Source organism: Neopsephotus bourkii, unplaced genomic scaffold (assembly GCF_033783945.1).
Source record: "Neopsephotus bourkii isolate Nb327-2 ecotype Australia unplaced genomic scaffold, CSIRO-AGI_Nbou_v1 NB_673, whole genome shotgun sequence".
Classification (NCBI taxonomy): domain Eukaryota; kingdom Metazoa; phylum Chordata; class Aves; order Psittaciformes; family Psittacidae; genus Neopsephotus; species Neopsephotus bourkii.
The window spans coordinates 1,324,705-1,342,438 of record NW_026901172.1 but is presented as its reverse complement, the minus strand read 5'-3'; the positions used below and the strand labels follow the sequence as shown (position 1 = coordinate 1,342,438).

Sequence of the window (17,734 nt, the reverse complement as noted above, 5' to 3'; positions counted from 1 at the left end):
GCTCTGGCAAAGCCAACCAGGCTTTGAAGGATGCTGAAGGCACCCAGTCCTTTGCAGATGGTGTTTAGCACTTAACAGGATCAGCCCCTTAGTGACTTGTATGGTGCCCATCACCTCAGATGCCTTACTGGTTTTTATATTATGCAACGCCCACCATATGTAATTAGCCAAGTAAGCTGCTTTCTCCTAACCTCAACTGTTTGTAAACGCCTATAATCCCAGCTAGGTGTCTGTATAAAGGAGCTCCATGTTAGGGGCAGAAGGGAGCAATATTCTTCCATAAGAAAACTAGGGAGTTTACAGACATGTAAAGCTAAAGGTTTGCAGGATTGCTTTTGTTTGGCCAAAAGTTTGGAGTTTTTGGGGTTGGTTTTGGAGATCCTGATGTTTAAACGCAGCTATTCAGCTGCTGGTCTGGCAGTAGCTGTACATGAGAAAGCAGCTCGCCCATGGCAAGTCCTGTCCCCAGTACGTTATCAGCATCTTAGCTTGTTTTGTTTTCTTTCCAGTCCTTTCTTACTCCTGTTCTAGCCAAAGTAACATCAGCACCAAATACCTTCCTGGAGTTCATCAGCCAAGATGGAGCTTCAGTTTTGGCCTGGTTTGGTTTCCCTCTTGGAAAAGCTGAATGTTTGGATGCTTTTGGTGGTCCTGGTCACCTTTCTTTTGATTACTGACCTTGTGAAAAAGAGACGACCCAGGAATTTCCCTCCAGGGCCACAGCTCTTTCCTCTTGTTGGAACCATTGTGGACCTTAGGCAGCCCCTCCATCTTGTGCTGCTGAAGGTAAGAGTTCCATGAACATTTCTCCTACTAACAGTATTTTACCTGAAGACAGTGATTTTTGTCACTAAACCTGTGATGCAAGGGCAGCCTCTGAAGAACTAGCTATGTAGTAGCCATATATGATAGGCACCCTTCTCTAGTTTTATTTCTTATTATCGTGTCCTCTTCCATGGGAGTAGGAAGGTCCAATGGAAAGAAACACATCATGGAGGAAGAATTACATGCTCCTTCTCTTTTTTCCCATCTGACCATCACTATTTTCTGCTGGAGCCCAGGAAGGGTTTGGAGGGGCCAGGCCAGTCTGGGGAACGGTTGGCAAGTATTGAGTGAGAAACGAGGTGTTTGGACTATAAAGATCACCTCTGGAAATTGTCTTATCATTGTCCTTGCTCAGAGGCCAGTGATTCACCCCATTAGATCTGAATGAAACCTTTAAGACCCTGAGTTGACCATTCCTGTTGCAGAAAGGGGCAGTGACTGCAAGAGCGTTAGGAGAAGTTCTGACTTGCTGATTGCAAATATCCTTTCCAGTGACTTTTACTTAGCAAGCTGACACCAGTCTAACTACCCTGGATTTTAACAGGGCAGTAGCACAGTTGTCTCCCCAGGAGGGAACCCTCTGGGAAGGCTGAGGCAGCCTGCTCAGGATATTTGTCACATATACACACAATTATTACTAAAAAAATTAATCTCACACATTGCCTGAGACACCCATTTGGTCTCAGACTGGTTTCATGAGTCCCCACAGCAGTTCAGAGTGACTGTGGGTTTTTCACGTAGACCCATACTAAAAAGACAATGGCCTGAGCTCTGTGGCAGAGTGAGACCTGAGAGATGATATGGTCACCTTTTGCTCTTATACATCAGGGAGTCAAAGGCTGCAGAGGAGACACTAATGCTAGCAAAGGCCATGCAAGGAAAATGGCTATAATTTGACCATAAATTCATTCAGGCTTAAAATTAGAAGTAGGTTTCGAGCCATCAGCAGTTTAACCCACTTTCATAAATGGGATAGCTGAAGCAGGAAACCACACGATGTTAGACACAAAGTTGATGAAAGGGATCATTTGTTTTGCTTTGCCCTCTGCAGCAAGTCTGGGCATGGTGACCTCTCGTACCCTTGTATACAAAAATATAAGCAAACCACCTCTCCCACACTACAGCTCTCTAGCACTTTTTATGCCATCTCCAGCCTTCATGGAATAGTTTAGACCAGATGGGACCTACAACTTGGGTTTGGGTTTTTCTTAAGTCCCTTTGCTTCAAACAGGGCTAAATTCAAAGTTAGATGCTATTGCTTGAGGTCTTGCCCAGGTGAATTTTGCAAATCTCACCCTTCTTGCTCTCAGAGGCTGATGAACTCTCTTTCAGCTTACTGCTCGGTATGGGAACATCTTCAGCGTGCAGTTTGGAAGCCTGACGTTTGTGGTAGTCAACGGGTACCAGATGGTGAGAGAAGCTTTTGTCCACCAGGCTGAAATATTTACAGATCGGCCAAATATTCCACTCCTCCAAGAAATATTCAGAGGCTTTGGTAAGCACGGATTTTGGTACAAATGTTTCATCCACTTGCAGTGGTAACAATTACAGTGAAACAACCGGGTTGAACTAGAGCCTTGCTAACTGCACCCATAAAAGGTTGCACGGAGGAGGGCAATCACTGAATTCGGTCTCATAATCACACAGGTATACATTTTAATCTCTCTAATAATGACAAGGATGGGATCAAAGTCAGTTCTTGATGAAAGAAGAGAAACAAATGCAAGCTGCCCAGGGATTGATACACGTGAAGAGTTTTCCCCTTGGTTTTAATTTCTCCTTTACTTTTTCTCCATCAGCTGCATATAGCTCCAGAGACAGGGTATGGTGCTCCTGCTTGCAGCTCTGCCAACAGCGTGATAGTACTCATAGTATTTTGGCTTACACTTTTTTTTCCCACACAAAGTGACAAAGTAGCAGATTAAAGCAAATCCATAAAGCTAGATCTTTAGCATAAGCCAATTACTCCTGAATTTTAACTCCCAGGGAAAGCTATAGTTTTTCTATGTCTGTGGGGTTTGTTTGCTTTGGTTTGGGGTTTTTATTCAAGGTGAAAGGCCATTTCTGAATCCTATTGTTCATATGCTCCATCCCTAGCAGTGTTCAAGGCCAGGTTGAACGGGGCTTGGAGCAACCTGCTCTAGTGGAAGGTGTCCCTGCTCATGGCAGGAGGCTGGAATTGAATGTTCTTAAGGTCTTTTCCAACCCAAACCATTCTATGATTCTATATGACCCAGAGCAAGACTAGTTTGCTTGGTTTTACTGCCTACAGGGCTCATATCATCAAATGGGCATATTTGGAGGCAACAGAGAAAGTTTACTCTAGCAACACTGAAAAGCCTTGCTGTAAGTTTTGAGGAGAAAGTGCAAGAGGAGAGCCGGTACCTTGTGGAGACGATTGAGGAGGAGAAAGGTAGGTGGTTAAGGTACAGCATCATGTGTAAAGCTTCCAGCTCAGTGAACTATGAGTAGTAAAACTCTTACTCCGAAGCAGCTCCTAACATGCAAAACATTTCTCAGCTCAAATCTTACATTTCCAGACTGTGCCTTTTAGCATTTATTTAGACCTCAAGCCTAATATTTTAGTTCCTCCTTATTAATATTAGGCAAATACATGTTAGGTATTTATTAGACCTTGCATGTTTATATGACTAAGAAAGCCTCTCCTGTGTTCTGCGAAGGAATAAATGCAGCTGTCCTGCTGTCAGGCACATATGCTCGGAAGCTCAGTTAACCTCTGCTTGTCCTTGGTTTTGCAAAGTATTTTAAAACTTGTTTAGTCAGGCTTTCCTTTTGTATCAGGCACAGATGAAGCGTGTGCATTGCTCTTTTATGGCCCAGCTTTTAAGAACTGCCAGAGCGATATTAGTAAGAATAATTTGTATGTTGGTACATGGGTGATGTTGCACTTCAGCTTTAAATAGAAGCAGATGGGGTTGAGCTAATTCTATGGAGCTATATATAGTAAACAAGAAAGATCTAAATAGGAATTGTGAAATTATATACTGAACTTGCTCCATTTTAATTGCTGTTGCACTGAACAGGCCAAATACTTCATGTTGCCAATTGATTATAGTCCTTTATAGTCCTAATCAATAAACTAATTAAGCTGCTGGTTTGGGCCTTTCTTCCATTAGTAATGACAAATAGTGATCATGTCCATCACTCTAATATCTGAGCACCAGTCCACTTTAATTATTTTCTTGAAGAGTGGGGATATCAGCAGTCCTGTGCCTTGCATTTCAAAGTGATGCTCCCCAGCATACCCACAGCAGCTCAGGGCTGGACTGGATTCTTTACTCATTCTAGAATCTCATATCATGGCAAGTAGCTCTCCAGGCTGCCTAAATGTGCCCTAGGAGATGATAGCTCTTCCAAAGAACGAGATGTGACAAACATCACAGTACAGTTTGCTCTCATAGGAGCTGATGTGCATCACAACGTAGGTGGGCCATATGAGCCACTGGTGGATTTTAGAGGTGGGTGCAGAGACTTGCAGTCCTCTCATTCTTCCCTCTCTCCTCCATCTCACTTCATTTCTTTGTGGTGGACAGTGTAACGGCTTTTTTGCAGTGTGGTTACTCACGAGCTCCCTGCCGTGCTCTAAGCTTCCAGGGACTCTCTCCTGGTGTTTAAAATTCGCACTAAAAACACATTAGAGCAGGCAAACTCAGTAGCCATAGCATGGCACGCTCCTGGTTGTTTTCCCTGGAAAACGGTTCAAGCCCTGCTTCAGCAGCTCTGTCCCAACATCAGTGTGTGCCAGCAGCCTGGGCTGGAGAAAGGAGGGGATGTCCTCAGAGAAATGATGTTGTGGTTCACAGTGCCCAACCTCCAGCTCCTGGAGGTGGTAGGAGTGGTGGGGACACCATGGATGAAAAGTAGATGAGGTCTCATCGCATCTTCACAACCATTGATCTGGTAGAGAATGTGGTTTTGCCTGAGACTTTAAAGAAAAAAGATAAATCTGCCTTTCATTTCGTTTGCTTCAGGCCAGCCATTTGACCCTCATTATAAAATTAATAGTGCTGTTTCGAACATCATCTGTTCCATAACTTTTGGGAACCGCTTCGACTACCATGACAACCGTTTCCAGGAATTGCTGCACTCGCTGGCTGAAACGCTGCTGCTCATCGGAAGCTTCTGGGGCCAGGTAAGGCCAATTGGATGCTTTTCTAGCTTCAGCTGCATGTGAGTTCTCAGAAACCAGAGTTTCTAAGTCACTGACGTAATCTGCTGTTCCCTGTACAAAAAAAAGAGTCATGTTATAAGGGAAATGACCATGAGTATTGTTTTACATTAGACTGGTTTTATACCCAAAATTCATCAGGAAAGTAATGAAACAAGATAAATTATTGAGGCACATGGAAATAAAACACTACAGGATTGTGAAACCAATCTTACACCTGACACAACAAAAAAACAACAGGAAAACCTTTAAAATACCTGTTTCTACAAAAAGAAGGGCCAACAGTAGCACTCTCTGTGAAGATTCCCACCTTTTCCACCACCTCTTTCCCAACCAGTTTCTTACAGAATTTTTATTCATGATAAAACTGCCTGAGTCCAGATTTACAACCAAAAGAGGTGGATTTGGGGACATAGCTTCTGCATGGCCACACACCGTAGGTCAAGTCTGACCTCTGCCCCTTTGTGGACCCCAGTACTAAGGGGCTTCTCTGCATTCACACTGATTTCTGACTCCATGGCCACCTCCCATTAAGTGACAACTTTGGCCACCCAAGAGAACTTTATCAGCAGAAAACAGTGGGGTGATTCTTACCTTGTTTGTATTTGTTTCCATGTGTGTAACCACATTGACCCTTGTAGTAAAACTGGTATTTTTCTGGTAGCAAGCAGAGCTAATAAATTGTACTATCATTCCAATTCTGATACCTGCTCTTTTTTAACTCAAGAAATACTCTTTTGCTCTCTTTGATTTCTCACCAGCTGTACAATGCTTTCCCTTTCATCATGAGATGGCTGCCAGGACCCTTTAGGAAAATCTTCAAGCACTGGGAGAAACTGGAGTGCTTTGTAAAAGGAGTGATCGCAAAGCACAAGGAGGATTTGGACCAGTCTGAGGCAAGAGATTATATTGACTGTTACCTGAAGGAAATCGAAAAGGTGAGAGGAAAACGCTTAGAAGGTAAGAGAGAAATGCTTACAAGGTAAGAGGAAAATACTTAAAGCTTAACCCATAAAATGAGCAGACAAGCTTCAAGGCTGTTTTGTCAGAGGAGCACTTGCCTCCCGTGTTGCCTTCTCCTTCCTACCTCTTCCACGCCAAACTTTTTAGCAACAGCAGGAGACTGATCACTTTGAAAACACAGATTTTTTTACATTTGGAAGTATTTACACTTTGCTTTCTTCCATTTTTCATTCTGTCACACGGCGTAGGAGGGCTCTCAGGGAACGTGTTCATGTTTCTAGGAGAGCTCACAGGCCTGTGTTTGCTGTTGTGAAACTTCACATTTGAAAATGCTACCTGCTTTCAAGACTCACTGTACAGCAACCAGGGTCTTTCAGAGCAGTCTGTAGGGCTTGAAATTCAATGGAAATAAGGAGTGGAAATTTCCAACTCTGGGTTTGTCCTGGGCTAATCTGTAACAGCTGTTTTTCTTCCTAGTGGCTTTAGTCTGAGAACAATGCTGATAACACCGATGTTTTAGTTGTTGCTAAGTAATGCTTACTCTGATCAAGGACTGTTCCGTCTCTCATGCCCTGCCAGTGAGGAGGGGCACAAGAAGCTGGGAGGAGGCAGACACAGGACAACTGACCCAAACTAGCCAAAGAGATGTTCCATACCACAGCACCTCATGCCCAGTATAGAAACTGGGGGGTGTTAAGAGGAAGGGACTGATTGCTACTCAAGGTCAGGCTGAGTATTGGTCGGCAGGTGGTGAACAATTGTGCATCACTTGTGTTTTCTGAGCTTTCATTTCTTCTCTTGTTGTTTCCTATTATTATCATTATTATTATTATTGATGTTTGTGGTATATTTTACTTTGTTTTAGTTATTAACTTGTTCTTATTTCAACCCGTGGGGTTTACATTCTTCCGATTGTCCTGCCCATCCTGCCCTGGGGAAGAAAGGGAAGGGGAGAAGTGAGCAAACAGCTGAGTGGTGCTAAGTTACCAGCTGGGTAAACCATGACAGGGTTGGTGGGTAATAAACTGGAAGCAGGACTTCAGTTACATACAGGTGGTTTGGGGTCAGGTTTTTGAGACCATCCTCTCTTTAGTAAGAGTTCTCATTGCTATGTTTTTTTCCCCAAGTCTAAGGGTGACACCAGCTCATATTTCCATGAGGAAAACCTCCTGTGCTCCACCCTGGACCTCTTCTTAACTGGGACTGAGACAACGGCAACTGCCATCCGCTGGGCTCTGCTCTACATGGCCACGTACCCCCACATTCAGGGTAGGGCTGTGGATGGGTCCTTCGTTTGGTCCAAAACTAGATAAGTGAAACTCAGAGTTATTTCCAGCTCTACCACATGTTGGACGTGCCTGTGCCCCAGGCTTCTTATTGGAAACCTTTAGAACACAGATATTGCTTTGCTTTCCTTAGAGAAAGTGCAACTTGAAATCGACACGGTGATCGGTCAATCCCGCCAACCCACGATGGCCGATAAGGAGAACATGCCCTACACCAGCGCGGTGCTGAGTGAGGTCCTGAGGATGAGCAACGTTGTACCCCTGGGGGTGCCCAGGATGTCCACCAGTGACACCACCCTGGCTGGCTTTCACCTGCCCAAAGTACGTGGAGGCCACCAGCCTTCCCCTCATCCCACCACAGCAGGATCTTCATGGCTTAGGTCCCAGATCTCACCTGGAGGGGAGCCAACCCACAGGATCTTATGGAAATATCACGCTTATATAGAAAATACAAGCTCCCATATGAAGACAGGCTGAGAAAGCTGGGGCTGTTCAGCCTGGAGAAGAGAAGCTGCATGGAGACCTCAGAGCAGACTTCCCGTATCTGAACAGGGCCTACAAGGATGCTGGAGAGATCTGGGACTGTAGTGACAGGACAAGGCATAATGAGTTCAAACTTAAATAGGGGAGATTTAGGTTAGATATTAGGAATAAATTCTTTATCATGAGGGTGGGGAGGTGTTGGCACAGACTGCCCAAGGAAGCTGTGGCTTTGGCAGTGTTCAAGGCCAGGCTGGACACAGAGGCTTAGAGCAACCTGCCCTCGTGGAAGGTGTCTCTGCCCTTGCAGGGGGTTGGAACTGGATAAGCTTTAAGGTCCTTTCCAGCCCTAATTCTATGAACCCATGATGAATGCTGCAGGGCTGTTACGGGTCACACGTCCTTATGGAGGAGAATTGTGAGATATTATGGTGTTGACATGGTTTAGTGTGAGGTGTCCCTGCAGGGGGTTGGAACTTGATGATCCTAAGGTCCTTTCCAACCCTAACTATTCTATGATTCTATGGTCATAGATTTCAACTGTAAAAGGTTTATGCCTTAAGTTTTACAAAAGATGCCCTCCACACATTATCGAAATAGAGGCCCAAGAGACACATGGAAGCAATTCGTGTTTGTTAATTCCTCAGAGTACTAAAAATCATCTATTAACAGTATCACTTGATAAAGGCCAGGTAATAGGTATTGATGAGTACACACTGTTCTGCAACTGTGAAAGCAAAGATGAGATTTAGATATAACTGTTCTCTTCCATGTATATGACTGGTTGCATCAAAGAAAATTAAAAGTAATAAATCTGTTCATTTTGCTCTACACTTACTAGAATATCTCTTTTTCTGATGGAAGACGTGGAGATTAACCAGATGAGGTTTAGAATAAAAGGACAAGAAAGCAGATCGATTGAAAATTAGTTGGCTAAATTGTTCCAAATTCCAATGGGAACACGGTGTCACCAATCTGAAGCTGGTTTATGTCAACATCCCCAGTTACAGCAGCACGAGGCAAGGATCAACACTCTGGTGACACACAGAGGCGCACAGAAGTGAACAATCCCGTAGGCTTTCACCCTCATTTAATTACACAGCTCAGGAAAAAACAAACACATTTTGGCTTTTAAAAAAAGATGTAGTTTATATTGTATGTGGAATGGAGCTAATAATAAACTAGTCTGACAACACGTCGGCTGTTCTCTGTCATGTAATTGCCTGGTTTCTCCACCTCTCGCAGGGCACCACCGTGATGACCAGCCTGACTTCGATAATGTTCGACAAAAACGTGTGGGAGACTCCCGACACCTTTAATCCTGAACATTTCCTGGATAACGGCCAGTACAGGAGGCGGGAGGCTTTTCTGCCCTTCTCTGCAGGTAGGATGATGGATGGGGAGGTGGTTTTTCCTGCTGCAATGCTTTTTCCACCCCCTCAAGACACCTCCTCCAGCGTAGGGGGCACTGCTCCTTGTCCACCTTTCAGCCCATCCCCGCAGTGAAAATCCCAAGTCACAGTTCACACTGCCTGCTCGGAGCGGGAGGGGAATCAATTTGGTGTTGCAGGATGATAAAATAAGGCTTTTTCCTCTTGCGCAAGCTGCCTAAAGGTTGTTTTCTTTCGCTGCGTTCCCCCTCCCGCTCTCTCCGAGCTCGGCAGCAAACTTGCGGGGAGGGTTTCTGCAGGATGTGTGGGTGAACATTGCCACCTAACCTTTCGAGGAAGAAAAGCTCCCGCAGCCTGCGCAAAGCAGCGCATGCGAGAGGAGCCCGAGAGGTGGTTGGAGCTCGCTCGGGACTCAGTGGGGGTTATTTCGGCTCCTTTTCCAGGTAAGCGGGCTTGTCCCGGGGAGCAGCTCGCCAGGACCGAGCTCTTCATCTTCTTCACAGCCCTCCTGCAGAAGTTCACCTTCCAGGCGCCAGAGGCTGCCACGCTGACCTTCGCCTTCACACTCAGCCTCACACGCTGCCCCAAGCCCTTCCAGATCTGTGCACTGCCTCGGGACTGAGGCCAGCCTGCGGCTGCCCCCGACCCTCCCTGCTTCCCAAGTGTCGCAATCAGCCCCATAGATTTGGGGCTGGAATGATGGGCCATGGATATCAAGCACACTCTAATATGTGGGTGGCAGTGGGCAGGACAGGAGGGGCACATAGAATCATAATTTGGGATGGAAGAGACCTTCAAAGGTCATCTAGTCCAACCCCCCTGCAATGAGCAAGGTCATCAACTACATCAGGTTGCCCAGAACCACATCCAGCCTGGCCTCCAATGCCTCCAGGGATGTGCATCTACACATCCTGCACACTTCAATGAGGACAACCCTAGCGGCTCTTCCCTCTATCAGTTTAACAAAGTGCGAGAATATTAAAAGCCTTATTACTTAATTTCAGCCATTAGCAACTTGCAGGAAGGTGTCTGCCAGCTGCAAAACCATGGGCACAGTTGGGTCCATGGCTTTTAATTAATTAAAAGCTGATTAAATAGGCACGAGTTAATTAAAAAGGCAACTTGAAGAGATTAATTTTTTTTTTCCATTTATGCGACCAAGCATTGAGGCTTAGAAATGCAGTTTCCTGCGTGCTTTTGTTTGGAAGATAGGCATAGCAAAGATTGCTTTTTTCCTCTCTTCTCCTCACCTTTCATAAGAAGTGACTTTTCCCTGGGCACCCACGTAGGATCCAGAATAGTTAACAGGAAAAGAGAATTAAATACAGTTCCGTTTCCGCTGGCTTCAGCCTCCCTCTCCGGCAATAAGCGCCTTTGCTGCGGTGCAAAGCAGTCCCTGTGCAGTGGCGGATTTACGCCGCATGGGAGAGTCCTTTGCCCATCACATCCTCACTACGCCGGGCACTCGAGGGTTTGTCGATGAGTTGCTGCCCTAAGGTCACTACCTAAGGATAAGACCTGCTGCAGTTTGAATGGATGGTTCGCGGTTACAGGCTCCGGTGGATGGGGTTTTGCCTGGCTAAAAGAGAAAACAGACAAGATCGGTGGCTTTTTTCAACTGTGAGGGTTTCAAAGCCATTCAGGACTAGGTGCTGGTTTCTCTCCACTCTGGCATAGGTCTGACCTCTGGTTTGACACTACAGCTTGTATTACTTGCACTGGTTTAGCAAATAAATGTTGATCTCTTCCCGATTCCATTACAAAATGCTTTTCTTTATCACTTTAGGGCTTCCTTCCCTACTCATGAAGGGAGTAGATCATTGAAGGGTTCTTTTTCTTCCTTTTCTCTGAAATCTATTGGGAAAAAACCCACCCTTCCCTCCCCGCCATTTTTCAATGTAATGATCACATAAAGGCAGGAGATATGACTTTGTTTTTTACACTTCTGAGTGGAATATCTCACGTGAGGGAAGGGAAACACATGCATCATTTCAAGCCTAAGTATGCTTAAAAGCCAGAGGTAAAAAGAGAAAAAAACAGTGAGTTGGGCTGGGGCAGCCTGGAGAAGAGAAGGCTCCTGAAGGGGAGACCTTAGAGCAGCTCCAGTGCCTAAAGGGGCTGCAGTAAACCTGGAGAGGGGCTTGGGACAAGGGCCTGTAGGGACAGGCCAAGGGGAATGGCTTTAAATTGGCAAACACCCCTGCTTCTTTCACAATAAAACACCACACATACATCAAAATTCAGTGTGGGGTATGTGCAAGATCGACTGCCTGTCCCAGAGCCACTCTCAGAAGGGAAAATTAGCACAGCCTGTTACCAGCTTCCCCAAAGGGCCACAGCATCTGCTTTAGCTTTCCAGCTCCTGCCTTAGCTTTGTTGGGCTTTCAGCAGCTCCAGCATGGGCTATAGACTCAAAGGCAGGTGAGAAGGGATGGCTGGAGGGCTCAGTGTAGGCCACCCTGATGGCCAGAGAAAGTTGTTCTGCTTGCATTTGCTTATCAGAGATCAGACAATCACAGTGCTTAGAATCCACTGCACATCCCGGATGGGTGTTGGCTTTCAGCCCACATCACCCTGACGCACTGAAACCCCAGCCCCTGAGTCAGATGGTGGCTTGTGAAAGGATTGTGCAACCTCATCTCGGATGTCCCTGCTGCCCTAGGGCTCGGTCTGGCACTGGTCCTACCAGTGGCAGAGCTTCCCCAAACAGCACAAGTGCAAGGTGCTCAGAGCGGCTGGAGCCTCCCCAGCACCGGGAAGCTGACACCAGGACACAGCACGGTGAGAGGACCATGGGAAGGGGAGAGCAGGGCTTGCACCAGGGCATGGGCTTATGGGAATGGCATGGGGAGGCTGTCAGAAGGTTTTAATCCTGGTCCCGCAAAGCTTGTTTCTGTCCTTTAGACGAGGACGTGGATCACTGGTGTTTCGTAATGCAGCAGTGGGAGGCCAGAGGGGAAAGGGGGAGCTTTGGGGTGTTTTGGTGTGTGATTTTTTGTTTTTAATGAGCTCAGAGGAAATGTGTGAATTTAATCAAGAAGGGAGCTGATCAAACGGTCCTTGCTGCAACCTGGGAAAGCAGGAGTCCAAACAAAGCCTCCAAAGCTAGGTCAGTGAAAGCTGCTCCATGCTGTTTCATGTGTGTGTTCCCACAGCTGTGACAGCATCTTGACCATCTCCCCCTGTGCCTGGGGCTTCAGTGGTGCCCCGTGAGCTCGACCTGCCCTGACCCCACCATCCAACCATGCTGCGCTTCCTGTGGGACAGCATCTCCTTCCAGGTGATCCTCGTCTTCTTATTTGTCTTTCTCCTCGTCACCGACTACATGAAGCGCAGAAAGCCAAAGCACTTCCCTCCCAGCCCGATCTCCTTACCCTTTCTGGGGCACATCTACCTGGTGAACTTCAGTGATCCCCAAGCAGTGCTGAACAAGGTACAAAGGATGTGGGTACCTTGGGGAAGGGAATGGGGAGGATTGGAGCTATGCAACCTTTGCAGTGTGGGGAAGGGTTAACCAAAACCCCATGGACCATGAGGACTCATAGAAGCAAAGCCCAGGGCAGGCAGGAGGTTTGCCCTCAGTCAGCAGCAACGTGTATGAAGTTTGCCTTCGTACAAGGAGGGGGGCAAGTGCAGAATGATCCTTTGGGCAAAGGGCATGACATGATACCATGGGTGCAGTCGCGGCAGTAGTAGCTCCATAGGTCTGAGCAGGGATTGGAAGCGTGTTTGGGAAGGGAGTGAAAGAAAAGCGGGAAAAACACAGGACGGAAAAATCAAACCTGTCAAGTTTCACTTGATTTATGGCCAGTTAACACCAACGCCTGATCAGTGACTTGCGATAAGAGGAAATAAGAGGAGACAACACACAGGCAAGCAGACACTTGTGCAAACATCCCGTTTCCACTCCCACTCCCAGCTTCCCTTAGTCTCACCCATGTCCTCTGACAGGGCTGTCCCTGTACGAACAGACACATTCACTGCAAATGAAACCCCTTTTCTTTATTTCCCACCCCTTCCCAGCTTCATGCAAAATACGGGGACATCTTCAGCATGCAGATGGGGCATGTACCGTTTGTGTGTGTACACGGGCTGCGGATGATTAAGGAAGTTCTTATAAACCAAGCGGAAAACTTCATGGATCGCCCTGAAATTCCTATTGACAAGGAGATCTTCAGCAGCTTGGGTGAGTTATCCCTCAGGTCAAAGCACTGGTCCTGTAGAGGTCCAAGACAGCTGAGATAAGGGAGAGCCCTGAAGCTTTTTCCCCATGGTGGAGGGATCTGCCTTGCTTTGGCTCATGGTGGGGTGTTCCTGCCAGGACTGATCTCCTCCAACGGGCACTTGTGGAAGCAGCAGAGGAGATTTGCCTTGACCACGCTTCGAAACTTTGGCCTTGGGAAGAGGGGCCTGGAAGAGCGCATCCAGGAGGAGTGCCGATACCTTGTGGAAGCATTTGGGGAAGAACAGGGTGAGTGCCATGGCCCTCATATGCTGTGCTGAAGGCAGGTATCATCTGTGATTCACTGTATGCTGAAATATACCTTGCCTTGCAAGTGATGCTAGCACCCTGCCAGCATGCCAGCTCCCTGTTGCAGGTGCTTTGCCTTCAAACTGACTGGTGAACGCAGGCAGGTAACACCCCAAGTGTTATTCGAAGCCCACCTACAACCTGCTGCTCTCCTGAGATCCCTGGAAAATCCCATGTGTGTAAACACCGATGTTCCCAATGAATTCAAGTGATGTCCATTCTGCTTTGCACACTAAACAGACATCTTCCCTATCTGATTGAACTGGGACCACTGCGGTTGCCCATCAGCTCATCAGCTCATGGAGGGGGCAAGGCCAGGAGAGCAGTGACACAGGATGTTGCCCGTCAAGGTTCCACTGTCCTGGGGTTAAAGCCACAACAGCCACTCATTTCACTCACATTTATTGAATATTTTACCTCTGACAATTGTGTTTTCTTCTTTGCTGTGAAGCGTGGAAATGAATCGATCGTTCCCTTTTCCTTCTCCAGGGAATCCTTTCAATCCTCAACATAAAGTCACTAACGCCGTTTCAAACGTCATCTGCTCTGTCACCTTTGGCAATCGGTTTGACTACCATGATGAGAAGTTCCAAAAACTGCTGGAGCTGTTGAATGAGACTTTTGTTCTCCATGGGACTGTCATGACCCAGGTACAGCCTTCCTGCCACCAGCATGGATGGCGTGCAGTTCTGCAGGGCCATAGTTTCTTCTGAGTCAACCTCTAAACCTGTATCATTCACATCACCAAATGTTGTTGCCGTTCCTTATTCCTTTGTACGGGGTTAGATTTGCCTGTAGTTTCTTCCTGCCTTATTTTCAAGCTGTGCATGTTCATGTTGCTCTCTTTCACCCCACATCCTGCCCATCAACTGCCAACCTGCCTCCTGTAACACTGGGTAATGCACAAGTCACTCTGTAATAGGAACACCAATCCCTTGCAGTGCCCTTCTGGAGCCGAGCTATCTCCACCAACTCTAGTAATTTATTAAGCTTGAAGGCTCCTCAAGTTTTGATAACAGAAAGGGGTTTTTTTCAGTCCTTTATTAAATTTGCCTTTCTCCTTTTGTGTCCAAAGCTGTACAACTCCTTCCCGTCTATAGTAAAGTACTTGCCTGGATCCCACCAAACCATTTTTAAAAACTGGAAGCATATGAAAAGTTTTGTGCAAGAGAAAATTGACAAACACAAGGAGGACTGGAACCCATCGGAGAGCCGGGACTTCATTGACAGCTACCTGACAGAGATGGCCAAGGTCAGCAATGTGGTGTAAGCCCTCCTGAAATTGGGCTTAGAAATAAGGAGGGATGAGAAATCATAGAATGGTTTGGGTTAGAAAGGACCTTAAGATCATCCAGTTCCAACCCCCTGCCATGGGCAGGGACACCTCACACTAAACCGTGTTGCCCAAGTCTCTGTCCAACCTGGCCTTGAACACCGCCAGGGATGGAGCATTCACAACTTCCTTGGGCAACCCATTCCAGTGCCTCACCACCCTCACAGTAAAGAACTTCTTCCTTGTACCCTACCTGAACTTCCCCTATATAAGTAAGTATAAACCCATCTCGCCTTTTTGTGCAGAACAATGCCAGCGGCAGCTTACAAGAGGAAAACCTCGTGGCCTGCACACTGGACCTGCTGTTGGCTGGGACCGAGACCACTTCCACAACCATCCGCTGGGCTCTGCTCTTTATGGCCAAGTATCCAGAAATTCAAGGTACAATTAGCAAAAGCTCAGTGTTTTCCCTTGCATTTAGTGCTGACACCTTCATGAGAGACTCTCCTTTGGAGGGGAAAAGTTGGGAACCTCCCACCACTCACCTAGAAGAGGTGCAAACAGCAGCAGATTGGTCCCTGGGGGACCCTCACAGCAACCACCTTGTACCTTGGCTGATCCCTGCTCTTTCCCACCAGCCCGTGTGCAAGCTGAGATCGACGCAGTCATCGGGCAGGCACGGCAGCCAGCCCTGCAAGACAGAGACAGCATGCCCTACACCAACGCTGTCATCCACGAAGTGCAGAGGAAAAGCAACATCATCCCATTCAATGTGCCAAGGCTGACGATAAAGGACACGTTTGTGGATGGCTTCTTCATACCAAAGGTAACCCTGCTCCTGAGTGCTGAGACTTCAGTAAGCAGCATTGCTTGGATGGCAAAAGCAGATGTTCACTAGGAGCGAACTCTGGACAGGGCAGAGATGCTGTGGCTCTGTCCCACCTGGCCTGGGGATTCATGCCTGGGGAGCTGGGAACTGCTGAAGCGCAGTGTTGTGCAGAGCGCTGTGTGGTGACACCCTCTCCATGCACACTGTCGAGGTACAGGTTCCATCTCATAGAGCTAGTACAAGAACTTTGAGCCACAACTACAGCAGATAAAAATGCAGCTGATGAGGGAAAACTGAGGGTATATAATCATTGTACCTCTGAACAGATTAGAAGTAGGAAACTGGCTGTGCAGAGCGGTGTTGGACAAGTAATTGCAGCATGATTTGAGTGTGGGTGCTCTTCATGGAGAGGAGACTGGAAGATAAAAATGCTCCTCCTGCTGTCAGCAACAGGAAAAGTGCAATTTGTTTTTCTCCTCTTAGGGCACTATTATGGTAACAAGTTTGACTTCTGTGATGTTTGACAAGAACGTGTGGGAAACCCCTGACGCTTTTAACCCTGGGCATTTCCTGAAGGATGGTCAATTCCACAAAAATGAGTATTTTATGCCATTTTCTATAGGTAAGATCTGTTGGACTGTGACGCTTCTGTGCTGAGGCAGTGGGATGGGGCTTCCAACTGCACAGTAGAGACACGGAAGGAAATAGCAGTGGAAAGCGCAGACACTGGCTGCACACTTGGAGGTGGTGCCACAGAAGCAGTGCTGATGTGGCCACCCCAAAGCACCATGACTACACTGAGCCCTTTCCTGTCCTTCCTTCACATGCACAAAGGAGAGATGAGGGTGAATAAAAGATAATGATGCCAGAGACCCTGGAAATACCTTAATGATGGGAAGAGCATGGCCCTGTGTTTCACCTCCCATGTGGGTTAACTAGAGCTCCACAGGGTACACCAGGCAAGAGCTTCCCCATAGACATTGCTTTTAGCACCCCTGTTTTCCATCCCAGCATCACACACCTTCTTTGATAGCTCTCTTTGGCATAGCTCATATAAGCCACTTCTCCCAGTGTGGACATACGCAGACCATAGGTGTCAGCAGAGCTTATCCAAGCAGGGGAGGACACAGTGCACAGTCAGTTACACACATGTCCTCACAAAGTTACCCAATCCAGGGGGGGAGCCCATGCCCTAACACCAGCACCATTATTGGGGTGCTCAGGTTGGGCTGCAAAACTCATCCTGGGAAGGGGGTAACGCAGCTGGACTATGGTCCCAATGGATGCAGGAGCTTTTTCATCAGCCAGCACAGGGGGGTTGGACTAGATGGCCTTCGAATGTCCCTTCCAACCCAAACTATTCCATGATTCTGTGATGCTATTGGCGGCTGTCTCCACAGGGAAGCGTTCCTGCCTGGGTGAGGTCCTGGCCCGCTCTGAGCTCTTCCTTTTCTTCACGTCTCTGCTCCAGAAATTCACTATCCAGGCACCCCCGGACACCACGCTCAGCCTCAAGTTCCAGCTGGGCATCGCAGTGGCCCCGCAGCCCTACAAGATCTGTGCCGTGCCTCGGTAGGGAAGCCTTGGCCACCATCTGCACACGGAAAAGCCTTTAGCAGGCAGAGATGAGCCATCAGCAGCTCCCCTGTCTGGTGGCAACAATTGCCCAGTTCCTGTTTGTTTCCCTTAAAGCAATTGCAAAATCAGTTCTTTCACAAGTGGACCTCGCACTCTGTGTCACATGGGAGAGGTGATCAGCCTGGGATCTGCCAGGGCACTTCCCTATGGCACTGCAAAGAACGGGGGGCTTGGGGCTTTGCTCATTTTATGGTGGATGACCATGCTTCAGAGTGGCAAGAGAATGGGCAACACTTCAGAGGTTGCAGTGTTCAGGCTGTGGCTGTGCACCATGGAAGAGCAGAACCACCCTTGCTTGATAACATTAATACAGGTATTGATTGCCAAGA

General features: G+C 47.3%; 2 protein-coding genes across 3 annotated transcripts; both read left to right on the top strand.

The window, feature by feature from the left end:
• The first annotated feature begins 579 nt into the window (after positions 1–579).
• On the top strand, positions 580–10,881 carry LOC133212244 (cytochrome P450 2J2-like). Its single transcript, XM_061353424.1, has 9 exons — positions 580–786; positions 2,158–2,320; positions 3,098–3,238; positions 4,818–4,978; positions 5,776–5,952; positions 7,105–7,246; positions 7,397–7,584; positions 8,989–9,127; positions 9,578–10,881. Exons 1-9 carry the CDS (start codon positions 580–582, stop codon positions 9,754–9,756), a joined length of 1,497 nt encoding a protein of 498 aa, XP_061209408.1. The 3' UTR covers positions 9,757–10,881.
• Positions 9,451–17,734, top strand: LOC133212243 (cytochrome P450 2J2-like). Of its 2 annotated transcripts, none has more exons than XM_061353423.1 (10): positions 9,451–9,577; positions 12,290–12,567; positions 13,158–13,320; positions 13,456–13,605; positions 14,155–14,315; positions 14,741–14,917; positions 15,244–15,379; positions 15,577–15,764; positions 16,251–16,389; positions 17,168–17,734. In XM_061353423.1, the coding sequence occupies exons 2-10, from the start codon at positions 12,379–12,381 to the stop codon at positions 17,341–17,343; spliced, it is 1,479 nt and encodes a 492-aa protein (XP_061209407.1). In that variant the 5' UTR covers positions 9,451–9,577; positions 12,290–12,378; the 3' UTR covers positions 17,344–17,734. The 2 variants fall into 2 exon arrangements, with proteins under 2 accessions (XP_061209407.1, XP_061209406.1); XM_061353422.1 differs by lacking the exon at positions 9,451–9,577 and adding an exon at positions 11,818–11,915.